At 41.0% G+C, this 23,315-nt stretch overlaps 1 protein-coding gene across 1 annotated transcript in view; it reads right to left on the bottom strand.

Annotated features, from left to right (window-relative positions):
• Positions 1-1,596: 1,596 nt before the first annotated feature.
• Positions 1,597-23,315, bottom strand: part of JAZF1 (JAZF zinc finger 1) — a 301,835-nt gene continuing 280,116 nt past the window's right edge. The window contains exon 5 of the mRNA XM_044294578.1: positions 1,597-9,507. Within this exon, the coding sequence (XP_044150513.1) occupies positions 9,331-9,507 (177 nt within the window). The 3' untranslated portion in view covers positions 1,597-9,330. The remainder of the gene's footprint in view (positions 9,508-23,315) is intronic.

Genomic DNA, 23,315 nt, shown 5'->3' with positions numbered 1-23,315 from the left:
CATATGCATTTCAGCATTTATACAATCTGGTCTTATTGTCTCAGCCCAGAAAATGGCCGCCTCTCCTGTGCGGAGGTGACAGGTGCATCTTAATAAGATTAATGTCAATGTGTAGAGCATTGCAGTGAGCCGGGCGGCTTAGTCAACGGTCTGTTTAGAACGTGGAGTAATTGTATATATTTATATACATTTTCTTCCTCCGCCGCCTTTTATGAGTCTGTGTGCCAGTGGAACTTATCACCTTTAAAACCACAAGGGGAAAAAATAATGAGCCGCTTGTACTTGTTCTCAGTCAGAGGCAGTTTATTTAACTTTGATTTACATTTATAAGCAGCTTTGACAGGAGTTTTTGATTCATTAAGTTGCCATTCGGATTGAAAACATTAAAACCCCTGTCACCTTCCAACTTAATGGACTCTGTCCCCAACAAAACATATGAAAATATAATTTAAACTCACTTTTCACAGACACAGTACAATACATTCACTATACACAATGTAAAATAGTCCCATCATTACCTGTGGAATAATACTGTCACACGGAGTAGGTAAATAGAAACTGGAATCCGTTTTATAGCTGAAAAGAATTTACATGCAACAATGATATTATTTTACAACTGTTTAGCTGTTGCTCTAACATCCTGCCTGGGATATAAAGAACTCTGCCAAAAAAAAAGATACAGGATTTTTTTTCCTTGCAGGCCTGCCAACAATGCAGAAGATTGCAAATTGCCTAATAGGGCTTGCTGAATGCTTCCCGCTTCATCCCCATGTCTGGATCAGGCAGCACAGAGGGCGTCACAGAATGGCCCCGGCTTTAATCATGAGCTTCATTTTCTTTAATTAGTGGTTACCATTCTCTAGTCTAATTGTTCATATAGAGCAGGCATGGCCAACCTGTGGCTCTCCAGCTGTTGTAAAACTACAACTCCCACCATGCCCTGCTGTAGGCAGCCTGGGCATGCTGGGAGTTGTAGTTTTGCAACATGGAGAGCCTCAGGTTGGCCATTCCTGATATAGAGGTCCATGCTTGGAGTCTATTTTCAAAACAAGACCCCCAAAATATTGTACGACTGATGCACAAAATCAGTGGCATGGTCAATGAATGCGTTTAAATGCTAATTTTTTTTTTATGTTGCTCCTCGGTATCTGATGATAAGCTACTACATTGTTTTTATGGTGTATCTATCACCTGACTGGCTGCCCTTGTAAAGAGGTTATCCCATGATTTTTAATTACAAACCATTAGAAAAGCATTCAGATCCAGGTGTTGGTTTGAAAACTGTAGAATATTTTTGGTGGGACAACCCCTTTAAGAACCACCCTAATTCAAATGACACCAAAACGATCATGCCGTTTGACTAATAGCTATTTGCGGAATGGCACGGACAGCCTTTACATATAACTGCCTATTCTTGTCCGCAAAGCGCGGACAAGAATAGGACATGGGTTTTTTTGCGGGGCCACGGAATAGAGCAACGGATGCGGACAGCACATGGAGTGCTGTCTGCATCTTTTGCGGCCCCATTGATGTGAATGGGTCCGCATCCGAGCCGCCAAAACGGCAGCTCGGATGCGGACCAAAACAACGGCCGTGTGTATGAGGACAATCACTGATGGAAATCACTGACCAAAACACTGATGTGCGAATGAATCTTTATTCACACAGTCAGCGTTCGCTTTTTTTGAGCCAAAACCAGGTGCAGGCTGTAAACACACATGAAGTGCAGATCGTTCCCTTATATCTAATATCTGTGTAGCCTGCACTCCTGTCACTAAAGGAAATCACTGACCAAAACACTGACGTGTGAATAAGGCCTCATGCACACGACCGTGCCCTTTTTATGATCAGCAAACTGCGGGTGCCCTCATTGGCTTTAGTGGGTTTGTAGTGCATTTGGGTTTGACAGCACATGGATGATCCGTGTCTTTTCCACATCCGTATGTCTTTCTACAAAAAGAACACGTCCTATACTTGGCCAGAAAATTTGAACTACGGACCCGTTGAGGTCAATGGGTCTGCAAAAAATACGATGCAACATGGACGGACCACAACGGTCATGTGCATGAGGCCTTACACGGATAGGTAATATGGCACTCATAGAATTCTATAGGCCCATGCTGCCTATTATATGCACTGCCATACACTGCAAATACAAAAAAAATGATCCACCCAGCGATGATTTTTTTTATTTTTTTTTACATCATTGTATATTAAAATATTCTGAATTTTGTGCATCAGACATCCAATCCATGTATCTGTACAGGTAACTCCGATACAACAGCAATAAATGAAGGTGATGGTGCGTCCCCAGACTTCAGGTACATGTCACAGCATATCTTATTTCTATATGACACCTCTATATACATGCCCCCACCACAAGGACATCCGTGAGGAACTCTGCCAGCAGAAAAGACTTCACAAGAAGGTGCCAAGCTCATCTCCAGAACAACAGTCTTTGCATCTACTGTTACTTCTATGCTCGGCGTTCAGTTTCTGATCCCGTCACAGCACTGAGAAGTATTTTAGGTTGGTCACTTTATTCACGTTATAGAAAGGATCTGTTTTTTTCTTTTTCCACAAAACAGCTCCACTCTTCACCATCAGGTGATGTCTGGTATTGCAGTTCACGCCCATTTTAATGGAAAGGGGCTGAGTTGCAATACCCTGACATAGCCCAAAGATTAGAGTGGCACTGTTACTGGTTTTAAAAAAAAAAAGTCCTTTTTCTAGTCCCATACCTAAAATAATCTTAATTTTTATCTACCGTCTTTTCAAGTCAACCAGTAGTGCTGTGTGTTCTGTGCATTAGATGAGCGAGGAATGATCCAGACATGTTAATGTAAGACAGGTGACTGTAACTGTGCCACCTGCGGCACACAGCACTGCACCCGGGTGTGCCATACGGCTAAACAGATAGCTACATATGGAATGAAACAAACATTACAAGCAAGGAAAGTACAATTAAAAAATAATCACTATAAACATCAAACGAGAGTCTCTTGAAATTCCTTTCCAACTGCCTGGCCCCCTTTCTGTGGCTAGAGTTGGAGGGGTGCAGTCAACTTGCACATATTCTGTGCTGTATTCACAATAATTGGCATTTCAGAAAACATTAGCTCGGTTGGCAATAGAGAACTACAAAGTGCTTTAAATCTCCATCTTTATAACGGAGACATTTATCACAATTCAGACAAAACTACTGGAAATAAACCCCACAGAATGAATACTTGGGCAGCATTGCATGTTTTTGTCAACACGGATGTATCGACGTGAATACCACATGACATGGCGATAATGTAGGAGATACACCTGTATGCACGGGGGGGTTCTGTAGAGGATGGCATTCACACCTCCTTCATCTGATCCTGTGGATACAGCAGTCCCTTAAAGAGTTTGTACAGTATTAGGCTACATTAACACAACTGTATGAATGAGTCCGTATCCGGACCTATTCATTTCAATGGGGCTACAAAAGATGCGGACAGCACACCGTGTGCTGTCCACAGCCCAGCAAAAACTATAGACTTAGAGCATGTCCTATTCTTGTCCACAATTGTGGACAAGAATAGGTATTTTCTATGATAGCGGCGGTCATGTGCGGCCCGCAAATTGCGGAAAGCACACGGCCTGGTATCCGGTATTTTGCATATCCGGAAAACACTACGGTCGTGTAAATGCCTTAGACAAACATGGCTGCTTTAATTTAGAAACAGCACCACACCAAGGGTTGGGTAGCTAAGGGAGAGTTCACATCACCGTTATTTTTCTGTTCTTCTAATTCGTCAGAAGGACAGAAAAAATAAAAATAAACGTATCCTGTGCATCAGTTATACACATTTGGCATCCGTTTGAGGCCATTTCCATCTAAGATCCGTTTTAGACGGAAAAAAAAGTCCTGCATGCAGTACCTTTTATTTCCGTCTAAAAAAAACGGATCTCAGACGGACATGGCTCAAACGGATGCCAAATGTGTATAACTGATGCGCAGAATCCTTTTTTTTTTCTGATGGAACACTCCCTAAGCTCTAATGAAATAATTGATGCTAAGCTGCTATGCCACACACAACCTGGGAACAGGTGTGGTGCTGTTTTTGGAAGAGTTAAGCCATGTTTTGTAATACCTCACAACCCCTTTAATAAGATGTTGTCTCCTGGACAGAGTCCCCTTAGGGCTCATGCACCCATCAGTATCACAGTTCCCTCCAGACGCGGCATATTTAGAGCCAGAAATTATATATCATCCTATGGGATCAGGAGAAAATCCCAGAGCAAGGTCTTACATTACTGGATCTGAGCCTATCCTTGACACTTAATATAAGACTCCTGTAGGGGCCATGTTCACAGAGCCTTAAATCAGATTATCCTAAAATCCAGAAGGGGGTCCAGAAGTGTGCCCACTCCCCAACACCATAAGCCTCTATCTCTTCTAACCCATCCAACACGTTCACTATATTCCAACCACCTGTCTTGCAAACATCATCCTATATGATCTTTTACCTTAGAACCAGCAAAAAATCTCCCCAAAAAACTAGACCATAAGTATAAAAAAATAATAAAATGTATCTCCGACCTCATCCCTGAGGCACCTAGTACAGCTTACACGAGCCTCAGAACATTGAGCAGATCCAGCTGCTCTTTTGGCTACAAAACAAATGAAGGCCTTCTGCTCAGTGTGGATGACCAAGAGGTCCAACTTCAGTTCATATGATCACCAGAATAAGCCACTGAGCGATTAATATGACTCTTAAAGGCGAACTACTGTAAAACCTATATCTAAGGCCACATTTCTTAATTTATTTTTCCTATAGCAAGCTCAAGGTACAAGCTGCAACCCTGTTTGTGTCGCCACAACATTTACTGCCCCTGAGCTCCAGTGCTTCCCTGTTACCATGGTGACCTTGTTCCTCACAGCATCCAATCAGAATCCAGCTTTTATTTTTAAATTTTTTTTAGGTATCAGATTGGTTTCTCTAACACCAACTATCCCTATGATAACAATGAATGGCCAGAGCACAGGAGTGGGATGTATCGTGGTGTCATTTGGAGAGACAGATCCACTCAGCTTAAAAATATTTGAAAAAGGTTGTCACACTTTAATACGGGCTTTCTGAATTCTCCTTTAAATTCCTATAGGTTAAATGTAAAGCTCGCACAATCTGTTTTCTTTTATATAAACAAGACAATATCGTATGACTCTAGAACCTGAAGTCTATGGGCAACAATTAAGGTTTGCATATTCGTGGTCACTACTTCCCTAGTACGCCCAACTGCAGCAGATCTACACTTGTCCATCACTATGTTCCCTGTGAAGGTACAAAAGTTCAAAGTAACTGAGGAGGCCATTTCAAAAAGGGACCTGGTTGTTACTCCTGTGACTCTCGTGGAAGTTGTCAAAAATATACAACCCCATTAATCAAAAATACTTCCTACTAAAATATAGTCAGGCACAATTCTAAAGGGAAACATATTACCCGTTACCATAAAAGGCTTCTAAAAAACTTTAGAAGAATTGTGCCACTTAGTAAATGTACGAAAAGTCGACCCTGAAGCATGAACTAGCCCTGGTTCTTCTCTTTGTGCTCTGCTTTTGCACCTTTAAAATGGCACACATGTGACCATCGGTACACTTGCCCTTCTGAACTTGTCTCAAGTAGCAAAGAAAAAAGAAAAATGAGAAATCATCTTCTGAATTTTAAAGGCTATGGATACCTTTGAGGAAATTTTTTATGATTATATTTTACTCATTTTGGGCTAAAAATCATTTGATTCAATTGGTCTTTTCTAAATATTATCAGCAGTTTTTGTGATATCTGCGGTTAAAAAGCTGTCTATTTGCAGACTGTCCCTCCTGAGTTCCTTTAGCTGACAGCTTATGTGAAGCCTTATACCTGATCTCCTGACCTCATAAACACTCATTTATGCCATATTTTTAACAGTTTGACAAGAGTTTAGCTGTAATGAGTGTTTATGATGTCAGGAGATCAGATGGCTGATGGAACTATGGACGGACAGTCTGCAAATAGACTGATTTTTAACTACAGTTATCACAAAAACTGATGAAAATGTTCTCAATTGCTAAAAAAAATTTAAGCCTAAAATGAGAAGCAATCATAATTTTAAAAAAATGCCCAAAGGTGTCCATAGCCTTATGTTGCTAAGCTCCAATCTATGGCTCCTTACCAATTGTTGTAGGAACCACTGAATCCTTGTGCTGTCTAGACTAGACCATGCCATATGATACAGCCAAAGGACACTATAAATTCCTGTAGATCTACAGGGAGTCCATGTCCTGTTCATTGTGCATTCAAGAGGCACCCTATTCTTCCCAAGAAGGAAAGGAAACCCCTGTTACAGTATGCAATGGAGATTTTTTTCTCATGGACTCACAGGTACAATACGGGCCCATGTATCTGTAATACGGGGTCATGTATCTGTAGTACGGGCATGTGCATGAACCATGGGACATGACAATATGATGTAGTGAACCTTCAGGTTGGATAAAAAATGACTGAGCAGTTCCATCATTTTTGGGGTGCTCTTTACGGCACATTACCTTTAATTTGTATTAAGTCCTGTGTTGCTAAAACCTGCAATGCTGCTTGAAATATGAAAATTATATTTGGCTAGGGTGGCATGGACAACTTTGCATCTGTGGGCAGAACAACCAGAAACCATGGCTGGTTCTTCTTACAACATTAATATTGTCTCACTGAGTCAGTGGAATTACCCATTGTGTTTACTAGGCCATCCCGCCAATGTGCATAACATGGTGGCAGCAAAGAGAGGGTGAGTTACTTCACCTCTCTTAGTACTGGCTTCCTGGCCTACCACAGAACATAGGTGGTGACAGTAACCCAGCCAACGTCTATAACAGAAGACTTTTTTTTAATCCTTTTTCTTTTTTTCCCCTGCTAGTTGCAGACAAGAATTTTAGCACTTTAAATGGTAACAAAAATAGGATAAGCAAGATAATAGGAAAATGATAGCAAGCGCGACCTTTATATGTATGTCATTTAAGTATGAAAATATTTCTTATAATATGTTAAACATTCTTATTTATACTTCCATTACCTCTGCAACCAATACCAAATATACTTATACTGAGTCTAACAAGTAAGGCAGGTTAGCGAGTCTGAACGCGGTGGTCATTTGGTTTTAAGCGCACATTAAGCTCCTGTCACCAGAAAACAATGAGAGGATTAATGTGGTAGTAAAATTCTGCAACAAAATGACTCAAGTTTATCGAGAGCTTTTTAGGTTCAGTTTCCCTCAAGTACAGAGGATAGATGTATAACTAACTATGTATGGTTCACGTGGCGTTTCCAGGAATATCGTCAGTTTTTATAGTTTGTGCCCTTTTCCCTAGTTGAATTCATTAATGGGGGGAAAAAAGTCTATTTTGTACAACTGAAAAATAAAATACTCCCTGACTGCTAGAGAAATGGGACTTAAGGAGAGCCCTGAACACGGAAAATTGTCCTTATTGAACCAACTTTCCCACCATGCCGATGAATGGACCATATCAGAACAATAGTCAGGTCAGGGGAAGGCAGTAATCATTATGTCTATGGCCAGCTTACAAGCCCTTGCGAAAAACTGAATGGACTAAGTGGTCTTCTCCGTGGACACATGTAAGTCCTATTTCCTAGTCAAAATGGACTCACACATGCCAGATTTGTTGCCAACATTTCTGCACTCCTCAGAAGGAGGCTTGTAGTAACCCACACACTTGCTGCCAAAACAACCCCTTTCAGATGAATGGAGCTGATTTTAAGTCACAGAAATTCTAGCCAGGAATGTGCTATGTGTTTTTTTTGACTTGCGCCATAACTGTGATGTGCTTCCTCGGCCTATTTCCTTTGATAATGCCTATAGTACATATTTAACGCTGCTATAACCTGTCTGCATTTTTTGTCACACACTCTTCTCTACATAGGAGGTACGGTTAAGCTATATGACCACAATAAAATAATGACATGTGACTATATCTTGTTTTGTTGCTGCAAAACTTTGGGCCTTGACTTCTGAAGAATTTCCATAGGAAACAAATTCACATGCAACAAACTGCATCCACCTAGCTTAATCTATTGAAAACAATGGCATACAACTAGAAGCAACACTGTGATGTGAACCTGCCTGATAATGTCAAGGCATCATAATCAAAGGGCTAGAGTAATAGAGAAGCAATGACTGGAGGGGTAATGGGTCCATGGACATGCCGTGTGAGACATATAAGATGGCACGGCCATGACTTACTACTGATCACTTCATTGTCAGTCCTATATATAAACTGATGTAGACATCTAGGTCCAAAGCAACCAATCAGAGTACAGCTCTCATCCAGGTTGGAAAATAAGGTATAAACTGATCGGTTGCGTTGGGCATCACCATATACTTTTTGTCTACATGGTCTTTTATAGTCTCTTTGGGGCTTCTGATTAGAGATATCTATATACAATTCTCCACGTTAATGCTCATATCTAACACTTTATACACAATGTCGGCTATATACATATTCATCAATCCTTCACTATGGAATCCTTTGGCATACATATCAATGTTATTCTGTGCACCTGGGACATTTAGTGCAAGTTTTGCTGTGGAGATAATCAGCCATATTGCCGGCTGGAGTCCAGATAAACAGCTACCGTCATTCATAGTCACATATGAAGGAACACTGAACCTAAGTCCCTAAGATAAAACTTGGCCAATATTCCTTAAAGCGTAGGCCCACAAAATTTGTTGCGTTCTAAATCAAAATCCTCTCAGTTGCTCTTTGTTGCTTCCTTAGTCTGTTGCTAAGGAGCAACTGACATGACTTGTAAAGGCCAATCTCATTGATCATGAACCTACTTCTATTGCCACCAGTCATGGGTGGTCTCCAGACTCACTTGGCAGTAAAATAGTTCTAATGGTCTCAGTGCTGAGATTACTCTCCCCATTCACATAGCACATCTAAACAACACAACACGCATCCCAATTGACTGTACTGTCTTTTAAGGTTGGGAGGGAGAAGCGGCTGTTTCCCCCATTGAAGGTTTGACCATATATTATTGTTATTGTAGCACCGTATCAAAGTAATGACAATGGGTCTGGTAAGGAACATGTGCAAAGTACAAAAAGGGTCACTTTAAAGAAGAGAGATCCTTCCAAACAACTGGAATCCTTTCATTAAAGCATGCACTGAAACATAGGTTTCGTAGGATTTTGGAGCACTTTCTCCTTAAAAGCAACATAAAGGAAAAAAATAAAGTAAAACCAGAAGGTGGCTGTTCTCAGAATTAGCATCTGCTGGTGAGGGTTTCTTGGCACAGATGTCTTCAGCTTTTATTGCTGCATTTTCCTGATAATCTCAGCAGAGACAGGAGGATGGAAATTGATTGTGTGGTGACGGAGACCCTGAGCTGTCTTGTAACTCTTCCCACAGCGGCATTTGAAAGGTTTACGGACTCGTATTTGCGTTCTGTGTCCATTCTTGGCGTGGTACTTAATACCGTTTACATTCTGTGGGTGAGAGGAAAAACAATACAGATGTTAAATTAAAATGTGAGATTTTCTCAAGATTATGTTCCTCCTATATGCCAAGAAATTTGCCTTTATGTCTATAATGCCCATGGACTTTAAAGGGGCTTTCCAGGATTCTTATGGTTTTGAACAGATATGCTCATGTAGCTACTTACCTCATGTGCATCTTCTCCATTTTGGACTCTCCTGACCTGGTTTCACCATGTAAACAAATCACTCTGGTTCCTATCCTGTACGTAGCACTTCCTGTTGCTGTATCCAACCAAACCCATGATGCACTTCTCCTTTCTCTGCCACACCTCCAGCACCGCCCCTAACATCCAGCTAGTTTATAGCTCCTCCCAGCCAGCTAGTTTCATAGACACTTCTCTATCATTACTTCTGTTGCTGCTATGATAAGCCCATGGACATGACATCACAGAAAATAAGAAAGAGCAGCATGTCCACGGTCATGTGACCACAGCCCAGAATCGAAGATAGGAGCAATAAAGGTAAAATAAATATATTATAAAATTATGGCTACCTTCATAAATGATTAAACTATATAGATGCAAACCAAAAACCCCTTTTTAAAATAGGGTCCTTTGGCATGTTTGACTGGTATATGTCTGAGCTGTATTGAGAACCATAAAAATTAAGCATTCAAAAAAACATGTATTACAAGTTACACTGTTGAATGACATGAATGTACTGTAACTATAGACATACAGTTGTATACATCTAAGGCTTATGCAAAATAACTGGAGCCCCAGTCATGGGTCTTCAACACAGTAAAAGCCAGTTATTCCTCCGGGGAAGGAAAACCAAGCAAATGGGGAGAGTTTCAAACTTAGTACATAGTAACCAAACAAGGTATCAACCTAGCCTTATAACTGTTTTTGGAAAAGCTGGGTGATAATTAACATGGCCTTCAGGAGGCTGGTGTCACACCCAGCCATAGCCAATAACATGATATTTTTTTCTGGCATTTTTGAGGGGCTTTGTAGTTTTTGGTGCGTTTTTTGTGGCTGCTGTTTTTTGCAGTGTTTTTTTAGGCAAAAACACCAGCTCCAGATGTTGCATGGAAATATTAAATGTAGGACAAGCCGGCATTTCTTTTGCAGCGGCCCTTTTTTTAAACCCCAAGGGTCAATGTTATTTTTTTTAAATCACAGCATGTTCTGGGTTTGGATTTTTCTCCTATAGACATCCATTGTTTTGTTTTGTTTTTTGTATCTTTCGAAAAAGCAAGTGCCAATATGTGTTTACACTTTTTGTATCATACTGCTTTTCAGAGGAAGTGACATTACGGGAGGGGGGTGGAGGGGTACATACATGCCTATGAATTAAGATGGTAAAACACACTATATTGGCAAAAACAACTAATGAACTCTGAGCAAGACAGGCTTTTTGTGCTCCCCCCAAAAAACAGAAAAATTTTTCTAACTGATCCTTCAGGTCTTCATTAGTTTATTTCTGTCCTATAGAGCAAATCTACCTAACTATAAAATAGATAGATAGATAGATAGATAGATACAGTAGATAGATAGATAGATAGATAGATAGATAGATAGATAGATAGATAGATACAGTAGATAGATAGATAGAAAGTTTACCATCCATATATATATAGTGTAACCTACAAATATGTTCCCTCAAGAAAGACAAATATACATGCCCAATATAATGAATCACAAAATAATAAATTTATTAGACAAAAAAATCTAAATCACATAATTAAAAACATACGTAGGGTGAACAACATCAGAAGTGGGTAAAAATAGCCACAATTGCTATACCAAGATACTGGCCACTGGCCTCAGTACCCCCAAAAAAGATGTATAACATGTCAGAAAATATCAGGGGGAGCATGTGGTGGGATAGAGTAACAATACCAACTCATATAGTAGCCAAGTAAATAACTATCCACCAATATAAGACGAGGATGTCCTACTCAACCCTCAAATAACACTGACGAAGCTGAGGCATTTCCTCGATCATGTCTACAGGTGGGTTCTGTAGGTGGGAAGTTTTATTTATATTTTATACTTATGTAGCCTGACCTGATAGTTTATTTTGTAGGTCACAGTATATATATATGGATATGCCCCTGCTGTTAATTGTTTGAGGCTATGTGTATGTCTAAAGTTTTACCATCTAGTCTGCTAATAATTGTGACAGCCCTTAAAATGACGGCCAAAATACGCAAGCGGTTATTTTAAGATATTGGCTGCAGTGAGGCTAGTCCAGAGAGTATTTAGGAATTCTTTACAAACAAGAATTGCCAACTTCACACCCATCCTAAGTAAGATCCAAAGCTGTGAATAAATAGGACAGTTAGGCCCCCTGCACACGAACGTGTGCACCCCGTTGCTGTATTGCGGACCGCATTTGCGGATCCGCAATACACGGGTGCCGCTCCGTGGGCATTTCGCATCACTACTTGAATGGGTTCCGCAAATCCGGAGATGCGGAATGGTGCGGAACGGAAGCACGGAACGGAACCCTACGGAAGCACTACTGGAGTGCCCTATCTTTTTGCAGAACGGCCAGATCGCGGACCCATTCAAGTGAATGGATCCGCCATCCGCTGTGGCTGCCCCACGGACTGTGTGCCCGCATTTTGCGGGCCGCAGCACGACCTCGGGGTGCACACATTCGTGTGCAGGGGGCCTTAGGACAATGCAACATGCTCAGGACCAGAAGGGTGCTGTGGAACTAACATTTATGCTGTGGAACTAAAAATTCACCCCAAAATCTGCACTAAATGTGCATTTTTTACAAGCTGATGATGGCATTATTATTATTTTACTTATTGCAATTAAATACATAGTGAAAAGCGGCTGCATTTCTGCAACAGAAAGGACTGATTTAAAGATCCACAGCATGTCTAGAATACTATGCAGATTTTTTTTACGCTGAGAATGAAGGTAGTTAGTTAAAACCCCATCTTGTCCAGGATTCTGATATGGCCATCAATATCGGATCGGCGGGTGGGGTTTGAAACCCTACACTGTGTAGTGGACGAAGCTGAGAATTGCAGAGCTGCTCCATTCACTTAAATGGGAGTAGCACTCCATCCAATCTGATATTGAAGGCCTAGCGTGAGGATAGGGCATCAATATCAAAATCCTGGAATCCCTTGAAACTTATCTCCTATTCTTAGCAATTTCACATCCACTTGCAATTTAACCACTTAAAAATCTGTCCCACTTCTGAGCACATCAGGTGCCCTAGATGCCGGGTTACTGCTGTTTTAAACAGCAGATACCCGGGCCTAATTATAGGATCGGTGAGAACGCCAATTTGCAGACATTTTAACCCTTCAAATGCCAGTGGTCAATTGTAACCATGGCATCTAAGGCGGCTCTCAGGCGCTGACATCGGGGGAGCAGTTTGTTCCTTGTGATAGCCTCAGTCCCTTTGAAGCATCCGAGGCTACCAAAGCAGTAGGCCCCAGGTGGCAGGATTCCATAGAAACATAGTGCAACTCCTGTAGGCAGCAAAGGTAATTCAGTGCAGTCTATGGGACAAGCAATCTATCAATTGCTTGTTAAAGTCTCCTAAAGGGACTTGCAATATGTGTTAAAAAAATAAAGTTTTTTAAAAATATAAAAATATAAAAAATTCAAATCATCCCTTTTCATTTTTAATAAAAATAAAGATTATTTGTATCACCATGTCCCAAAATGGCTATACTATATAAATATAAATCTATTTATCCCATACTGTGAACACCGTAACGGGAAAAAATCAAGATGGCCGACGACACTTTTTCATCGCTTCACCTCCTGGTAACGTTTTATACTTTTTTTTTGGGGGGGGGGGGCCCCAAAAAATGTATAAAACATTACCAAAATGTTATACACACTCCAAAACTGTATCAATAAAAACTACAGCTCACCCCACTAAAAAGGGCCCCCACACAGCTCTGTAGACAAAATATAGTATACAAATGAAGATAACAGGTCAATTTAACTGCAGAGGGAACCTCATAAAACTGAGGAAATTGCATTTTTTCTTTCCAATTTCACCCCATTTGGATTTTTTTTCCCAGGTTTCCCCTACATTGCATGCAATATAAAATGGTGCTATTAGAAAGTAAAACTTGTCTCGCAAAAAACAAGCCCTAACAGATATGTGAACAGAAAAAAACTGTTTAAAAAGTTATGGCTCCGGGAAGGAAGGGAGTAAAAAACTGAAAAAACAAAAACAGAAAATTGTCCCATTCTTAAAGGGTTAAGACAATCCAGGACTAAAACAACCAATTACGCCCCATGCAAATGAACGTGGTTTGGTTCCGCATCTGAGCTGCATTTTTTGCGGCTTGGATGCAGACCCATTCACTTCAATTGGGATGCTAAAGAGTGCTGCCCTCATCCGTTGCGCCGCACAAAAAATAGAACATGTCCTATTCTTGTCCGTTTTGCGGACAAGAATAGGCATTTCTATTATGGGCGCCCCATTCTGTTCCGCAAATTGCCTTAGTGCGAGTTCGTCAAAAGGGTACACTGATATTTACCATTATAGGTAATTTGCAATTAAAACGCTATGTGAACGACCTTGGATTTTTGAGCATGCCCTTGAGTACATCACTAACTATTCTGAGTTTCCAGTGGATTCCAGAATAATAAGGATATTACATGACTGTAACTAATATGCAAATTAACTCATTAAATCCGTGTATTGCTTTACAATAACATTTTTAATGGCATTTTGATTGGCAATGAAATTCTCAATAAAAGGCCTTGCGCAAACTACACATTTTATATGTTATTTTCTAGCAATCTGAATCACACGCTCCACAGGACTGGTGGTTTTAACATCCTTATTCTCTAAATATTTATTTCTTTAAACATATTTTAAAAGCATTATCCAGCAGTCCTAGAAAAACATGGCTGATTCCTTCCAGAAACATTCCAGTCCTATCCATGGCTGGTACCTGGCAATGCAGCTCAACTCCATTGATGTGAATGGGGCTGTGCTGCAATACCACACACAGCCTGTGGACAGGGTGGCGCTGTTTTTGGAAGACGGCAGCCATGTTTTTCTATTCCTGTACAACCCCTTTTAGAGTTAAATTAACAAATGATAAATATATATTATCCTCCTCACATAGGAATACAGACTGCACAGTAGTTACAGTTAACATGGCTGTGCTGTTCGTTTCTGATATCAAGCATTGGCAGTGGTGAGCGTCCTCCTCTGCCTGCTATCAGACGTTTATTGCCATTTGGCATTTTAATTGCATTCTCCAGATTAATTTTTGCTCAGATGTGACACGTACAGTGGTGTTAACCCTTCGGGGAGCGCTGGCACAATGCACTTCCTACAACACGCGATGTGTGGACAGGGGCATCTTTACAACATGAAACAAACAAATAAAAATCATCTTGCACTTGTATAAAACGAAGCAAACGTTCTGTTAATGGGACTTGATGAGCAGTAAACTCTGCAGATCATAAATACCCTCGGCTTGTTAAGTCTGCGCAGCTGCGGAGCGCACTGAAGACAATTATATGGCGGCTCTTATCATTCATGGCCTCTGCCTTGAAAAAGTAAAGTCTGTAAAAACCTCTGTTTGAAATGTGCCCATAACGAAAACGGTAAGAATTTGACACCTGACTTGATGAGCTGGAAATTTCCCTCTAGTCACAGCTTGAACTCTCTCTCAGATTTTCACTACATACAAATTAATACTCAAGGCCAGAGGCTGTGGCAGGAAGGAACTAGTATGCACCAATACATGGAGAAAATGTATTCCCTGTATATAGCACCAAATGGGCTTACAATCTATTTCCCTTCTTTCCAAACATGCACCCTAGCGTCATTTTCATGGTAAGCCAATTAACCTCTCTCAATATACTTTTGAAGATTAGGAGGAAACCCACAGAATCACAGAGAGAACATACAAATTCCATACAGATGTTGTCCTCGGTCAGATTCAAACCCAGGGCCTCAATGATAATAACCACTGAGCCACCCCTCTGTCATCAGCCACTTTCCCTAATGGATCTAATCCTTTTTCCTACCTTAAATACACAGGAAATAATTTCATAGGATATCAATTAGCCTACAGGTATCTTTTTGGATACTTGCGGATGTTCCGCTGGAGCTAGATTCAAACCCACAACCACAGCGATCCAAGGCGATAGTGCTGACCACTTAGCCACGGTGTAACTAGCAATGACAAATGTTTGTCTTTTTATACTGGACCATTTCAATAAACTAATATTTTGTACCTATAATATATGCATATAAATATTATACTGAGTGACATCATTCTAAAAAGTGTGAGGTCATCATATATGTAAGGATACGGCCACACGCTCAGGTTTCCTGATGTACGTTCTGAAGCCAAAATCAGGAGTGGATCCTAAAAGGAGAGAAAGTACAGAGGACAGATACGTAATTCACTTCTGGTTTTGGCTTCCAAAACTGCATGTAGCTTAGGCAGGATACCGAATCTCCTTGAGGAGACCAGTCCTGTATGGAGACTTACTGGCAATGCTCCATGAGAAATGAATGTTCAAAGAGGTATCTCCCAAGAAAGAGAACTGGCAAGATGGTTCTCTTTCTTGGGAGATCCCTTTTTACAAGACTGCATGCAGAAACCTGACCGTGTGGCCATACCCTCACATATCAAGTTGAGGATACGATTGCATCATATTAAGCTTGCGCCATGAACATAACTATATACTGTATAAAGGGCAGATACAACGTCTCCTCTTCTTTTTCGAATTGACTCCTGGTTTTGGCTTCCAAAACTGCATCAGGAAACCTGACCGTGTAGCTGGACCCTAAAAACCTGCTAGGCTAACCGAGTGTTACCTATGAAGTAATAATGCATCATCTTGTTCCTTTAGTCCTGCCTGGAAAACACTTAAGGACACACATAGCTCCCAATACAGGATTGTGCCATGAAAGGTGAGTAAATTGCGCTCAGAATGTCTGGAAACTTGATTTAAAAGGGTAAGAGTAAGTCTTTGTGTGGCTGTGTCCACAACCTAAGCCACACCTGCAGGGAAGGGGTGAAAATGAATTATGACCGAAGACAAGATTTCGTTCAGCCCTAATAAAACGCACAGAGCATAGGAGCAGCAGGCAGGGGGTAAGCAAAGTAAGGTTGGAGCCGGATCTGAATGAGTAACATAGAAATAAATTCAGCTTCTATAATTACCGGGGACTTGCTACTTCTTTTTCCACTCTGCTAATGTCAACATTTTGTTTTGTGTATCGATGGCGCTTGCCAAGGTCTAAAGGTATGAAGTATAAAACAGTGCCAATCTTGTAAATGGCTTTTAATGCCCTGGTTAACTGCACTGGAGGCGACAAATTATGAATTCAGATGACTCTATTTAGTTTTGAGAAACACAAATATGATTCACTAGGGAAGCGATGTGGCAGATGCACGGCTAACAAACTAATTGAATGAATGATGAGATGCCAGTCTAGAACTGGTGGAAATAAATATGGGACTTCACAATCCACACTGCAAAGTTGTTGAAGATAAAAATTATCAATAGCTGTACAGTGCTTCCAAACTGTGGAGCTGTGGAAAAAACCTGTCCACAAAGCCATTCGTCCTAGCAGCATTGGCCAATTTGATCCATATTATCCTTGGCATGGTCCTCTGCCAACCATTAACGATGGCCAAGATTTCGATTGTGTGCACATTTGGGTGGGCAGTGACTACAATTCTAATTGCTTGAAATTATTATACCAAAGTAGTGGTTTCCATAGCTCACAGGCAATTCTCTGAGAAAACATTTTTCATCATCAAGATAACTCTGGAACATTTAGGGTATGTTCACATGGTGGAAGAATGTATTTGCAGCAGAAGTCCAAGGATGACTCCCGGATTCCTAGTGTGAATGCCACAAAGCCGACCTCCTTTAATGTGGGACTATGTGTCGAAATCCGTGTGGAGAATCGGTCTTCTGAACATGCCTTTGAAGGGTATAAACATGTTTACAACCAATTGTTTTATTGTTCCAGTTCATGTAAAATAAAAACTTTTAATATTTAAAATATCCTAATGATTTGTATCTACAGCTCCTATACAGACCAACAGTATATGTCTCCATGGTTACAGACTACAAACTATGTGTAGATGTACTGGTCAATATGAGAAATCGCCAAGATGCATTATGTTTCAACATTTCAGGACCATGAACAATACACCGAAAGGTGACCCCCCTAAAATATATTTATATTCAGATTATTTCATCATTAGATATATAACTGATGGTGGAAATAAACTATCCCTGCACCTCCTATGCTCAAAATATTTCATCTAGAATGTTCTGTTGAGTTCATAAACTACGTGCTTGTATAATTCCTGTGAATCCGCTAACCATGGCTTTGCCTCATTCACACGTCCGTGATGATATCAGTGACAAGATGGTCAGTGGTTCAACTGTGATGATGTCCGTAAAGGATCCGTGTTTGGTCCCTGTATCAGTTTTTTTTCATGTGTCATCCATATTCCACGGGCACTGCCCAGCTGAAAATTAGTTTTAAGAGCATCTACTAGCAATGATCCGTGAAACACGGATGAAACAGGAATGCCATCTGTGTTGTGTCCATCCTTTTCCATGGACTACAATGGGAGTGATGGATATGTAAACAAAAATAGGGCATGCTTCCATGGTGTAACCCCAGATCCCCAAAATATGGTAAATCATGAATGTGTGAATCAATGGGTATGTGTGTTGTCCATGGAGGCCTAACTAATACTATGCAGACTACTCATCAGTGAAACTACAGGCTTGACAGTGATATATATAAGTGCTAACAAAGCAATAAAATGATAAGCAAAGCATGCAAAGTTTACTGAAAATAAACACATAAAGCAGTGCAAGCTGAAGTGCACGTAGGAACAAGGTAAAACTACTGTGACAACATGAGCAGCTATGAAACTCACATAAAAGATCTGCAAACAGACACAGGGTAGGTCAAGGGCAGAGTTAATGTGTCGATTGTCAGGGTGCAATTTTAGAAATGGATGTGAATCATAAATGCATGACAACCTATGATGAGACTCAGGGAATCAGCTCTCAAACCTCAGTGCAGTGCAACATCAAGGCCATCAGAAAGGTCTGAGAAACCAGGAAAGAGAAGCTAATGCCAAGTCAGGCCGTGCCAAGAACAGCACTTGCATGGCTTACCTTCTAACAGATCCGACCCACCTTTTGGGTAAACAGTAAACTTCCTTTTGGCAGCGTGTTCAGTTACAATATATCCAAAACCCTTACAGACCAAGTAAAGCGGCTTATACGATCTTTAGCCAAAATGACAGCATTTTGAGATAATTTCTCAATCTAACACTAATAGGAAAGCATCAAAAATGATTTTAAGATTTGTCAAAAACAGGGTTGTAGGTTATAGGGTTGTGATGCTATTTATCCATTAGTACATAAATCTTTATGCACAACTTTTTTTCTGTTTGCTTATGTAACTATTTTTGGCGCTTTTTATTCCTGATAATACATCATTTTTATTTTAGTATTTTTTTTATATACCTGGGAAATACATAAAAAAATGTAAAAACAGTCTTTTTCACATTTTTCATTTTTTACTAATACACAGTGCAATTAAAATAACTTTCTAAATGAAGTCTTCTTCCCATAATGGTTGTTTTTATATAAGGAATGTATGGGTTATGGTTGTCGGGGGTGAGGCTAGAAGCAGTGGTGTGACTTTTTTTTGTTTGTTTCTTATTCTACATTTTGTGCCCCCCCCCCCTACCATAAGGTTATACAAGCACTTTGGGTGCATTTAAATATTATATTTTTTTAGCTGCTGATTTCTCCTGTAACTGGGGCTGACATATTAGCCCTAGTTACAGGGGGAATGCAGCCCCCAGAGGCTTTACAATGGTGTGAAGCAGCTGAGGAAGGAAGGGGGGGGGGGGGGTAAAGAAAGGTACCTCCAGTCCTGTCAGTCAAAACTAGCTCATTTGAGACCCAAAGATGACCCAATAGAGTGTGCCCTGAGATGGCTTGCAGCAAAGGAACCGCTAAGACCACCGAGCATCAGAAATCGGGAGTGCGGGATTTAGACTATAGGTAACGCTTGTCTACAGCTAACAGACCTCACAGGTAAGGGTGCCTCTGGCTGCCCTTTCCTATCCATGTACTGTTGTTTGGAGTCTGCATGTAGCAACTAGGAACTGCAGACATTACTAAAGAAGTTGGACTTAGGTGAACCCCTCAGCTGAGTTAGTACGTTAGGCATTGTTGGGTAGAAGACCGTTTCACACACGAGCACCAGAGAAAACACCTGCTTCAGCTAGAATTTGTTGGAACAGTGTTATCAAGTTTTGTTCCTCCATCTTGAGTGGAACATTTTATGGACCTTGTATTCCAGTAAAGACCTCTTAGTTTGGTTCAACTGAACTTCGCTGCCTGACTCTTGTCTTGTTGCACCACACCAGTACACTACCAAGGGAACACACCTTCCATCAAGCAGGAGACAACAACCAGGGTGTGACCAGGAGGAGATCAACTACTACTCACATCATCCAGATACACCCCCAATCCACTATGGCAGTCTTGGAAGCAGTTGAGAAGGATATTGCCACCCTTGCTGATCTGTATATTGAGCACTGTGTATACAGCAATGGAGATGGCAGGGATGGAAACACATGTCCCTGCCAAGTCTATGGGGGACCCAGCTGTCAGTAACATCGAGCTCCATGCTCCTGCCATTTCTGCAAGGACATTCATGAAGTGCTTGCAGAGATAAGCACGGGCGTTCTGAACTTATATCGTCTATGGGCAGTCCAGAAGTGGGAAATACTTATTTTTGTTTGACAGTAAAATGGAAATTTGACGATGTAATGTCTACATATACATCTAATTTGTTAGATTTTCTCATTCTTCTATGAAAAATAAAAGGGTTGTTTCAAAAAGATATAAAGCTGGCAACCCCTGTTATCCCTGGGAAAGTTAGGCCAGCCATACAAGGCCAGCCATACATTCAGATGAATGGCCAGGACGGATTCATTAGGTTACTATATGGACGGCAGTCATCCTGATTTAAAGGGGTAATCTAATCCCTGTAATGACCCTCCTCTAGAGCATAAGTACCTGATCCCCAGCACTCGGGTCCTTCCAGATCCCTGCTTTGCAGGCCACAATACGGGAACAGCCGGACAATGGCCGTGTGCATGAGGCCTAAAGGCTCATGCACACGAACATATTTTTTTTCGTTCTGTTTTTTTTTACAGGTCCTTATACGGAACCATTCATTTCAATAGGTCTGCAAAAAAAATAAAAATTCAGTTTCCGTATATCCGCATGTCCATTCCACAAAAAAATAGAACATGTCCTATTCTTGTCCATTTTGCCGACAAGGACAGGCATTGTTACAATGGATCTGCAAAAAAATCGGATCCAACACGGATGTTACGCAGAGGTCATTTTTTGCTGATCTTTGTTTTGTTGTCTGCAAAATACATATAGTCGTGTGCATGAGCCCTAAGTTGTCTACAGAAAGAAAAAGCAACGTGATATTGTAGCTGGCAGAAAGTAATCACCTACGTTTTTCCCATAAAAAGAGACATTACTACACTTGTGGAGCTCTGCTGCCAGCAGGCCACACACAAGGCGCTACAGCTATAGTTACAGTCATGTGAAAAAATTAGGACACCCTTTGAAAGCATGTGGTTTTTTGTAACATTTTTAATAAAAGGTTATTTCATCTCTGTTTCAACAATACAGAGAGATTAAAGTAATCCAACTAAACAAAGAAAACTGAAGAAAAGTCTTTTCAAGATCTTCTGTAAATGTCATTCTACAAAAATGCCTATTCTAACTGAGGAAAAAGATAGGACACCCTCACATGTATTCCCTCTTAAATTGGCTCAGATCTCACACAGGTATATCACACCAGGTGCACATAATTAGTAGATCGTTACTCTGCATGTTGAATGAGGCTTGCCCTATTTAAACCTCAGACATTTAGTTTGGTGTGCTCCTGACTGTTGAAGTGAGAGTGAGCACCATGGTGAGAGCAAAAGAGCTGTCAGAGGACTTCAGAAAAAAGATTGTAGCAGCCTATGAGTCTGGGAAGGGATTTAAAAAGATCTCAAAAGATTTTGAAATCAGCCATTCCACTGTCCGGAAGATAGTCTACAAGTGGAGGGCTTTCAAAACAACTGCCAACATGCCCAGGACTGGTCGCCCCAGCAAGTTCACCCCAAGAGCAGACCGCAAGATGCTAAAAGAGGTCTCCAAAAACCCTAAAGTGTCATCTCGAGAACTACAGCAGGCTCTGGCTACTGTTGATGTAGAAGTACATGCCTCTACAATCAGAAAGAGACTGTACAAGTTTAACTTGCATGGGAGGTGTGCAAGGAGGAAACCTTTGCTTTCCAAGAGAAACATCGAGGCCAGACTGACATCTGCCAGAGATAAAGTTGACAAAGACCAGGACTTCTGGAATAATGTTCTTTGGACAGATGAGTCCAAAATTGAATTATTTGGACACAACAGCAGAGGACATGTTTGGCGTAAACCAAACACAGCATTCCAAGAAAAGAACCTCATACCAACTGTGAAGCATGGAGGTGGAAGTGTCATGGTTTGGGGCTGCTTTGCTGCAGCAGGACCTGGTCAGCTCACCATCATAGAATCCACGATGAATTCTACTGTGTATCAGAAGGTGCTTGAAGAACATGTGAGACCATCAGTTAGAAAATTAAAGCTGAAGCGGAACTGGACCATGCAACATGACAATGACCCAAAACATACTAGTAAATCAACCAAAGATTGGCTGAAAAAGAAGAAATGGAGAGTCCTGGAATGGCCAAGTCAAAGTCCAGATTTGAATCCCATTGAGATGCTGTGGGGTGACTTGAAAAGGGCTGTACGTGCAAGAAACCCCTCAAACATCTCACAGCTGAAAAAGTTCTGCATTGAGGAGTGGGGTAAAATTTCCTCAGACCGATGTCGAAGACTGGTAGATGGCTACAAGAACCGTCTCACTGCAGTTATTTCAGCCAAAGGAGGTAACACTTGCTATTAGGGGCAAGGGTGTCCTATCTTTTTCCTCAGTTAGAATAGGCATTTTTGTAGAATGACATTTACAGAAGATCTTGAAAAGACTTTTCTTCAGTTTTCTTTGTTTAGTCGGATTACTTTAATCTCTCTGTATTGTTGAAACGGAGATGAAATAACCTTTTATTAAAAATGTTACAAAAAACCACATGCTTTCAAAGGGTGTCCTAATTTTTTCACATGACTGTATATTCATGGCACTAATATGATGCAAAGGTATGCTCAACTTAATATGTAAGCGTATGGCCACACGGTCAGGTTTCTGCATGTAGTTTTGTAAAAAGAGATCTCCCAAGAAATAAAACCATCTCGCCAGTTCTCTTTCTTGGGAGATACCTCTTTGAACATTCATTTCTTATGTAGTATTGCCAATAAGTCTCCATACCATGGAGCACTGGCGTAACTATAGGGGTCGCAGCGGTCGCAGTTGCGACCGGGCCCCTAATCCAGGGGGGCCCAGAGGGAATACTTCCATAATGGAAGCGCTTACTAGTCTGTAGGGGGAGGGGGAGAGAAGCGCTGTGAGCGCTGTCCAGTACTTACCCCTCCTCCTGCTCCCTCTTATCAGGGCCCGCGCTGCTGTGTCCTGGCTGCCTGCAGCGTCAGGACGTACAGAGCGCACTCTGACCTGACGCTGCAGGAGGTCAGGTGACTGCAGCGCGGGCCCTGAAAAGAGAAGACAGCCAGGACAAGGAGAGTGGCAGCAGGAGAGGTAAGTTACTTTATTATTTTACAGTCTGATCT

The sequence above is a fragment of the Bufo gargarizans genome, chromosome 5 (assembly GCF_014858855.1).
Source record: "Bufo gargarizans isolate SCDJY-AF-19 chromosome 5, ASM1485885v1, whole genome shotgun sequence".
Classification (NCBI taxonomy): domain Eukaryota; kingdom Metazoa; phylum Chordata; class Amphibia; order Anura; family Bufonidae; genus Bufo; species Bufo gargarizans.
This window is presented reverse-complemented; position numbering and strand designations above follow the sequence as displayed.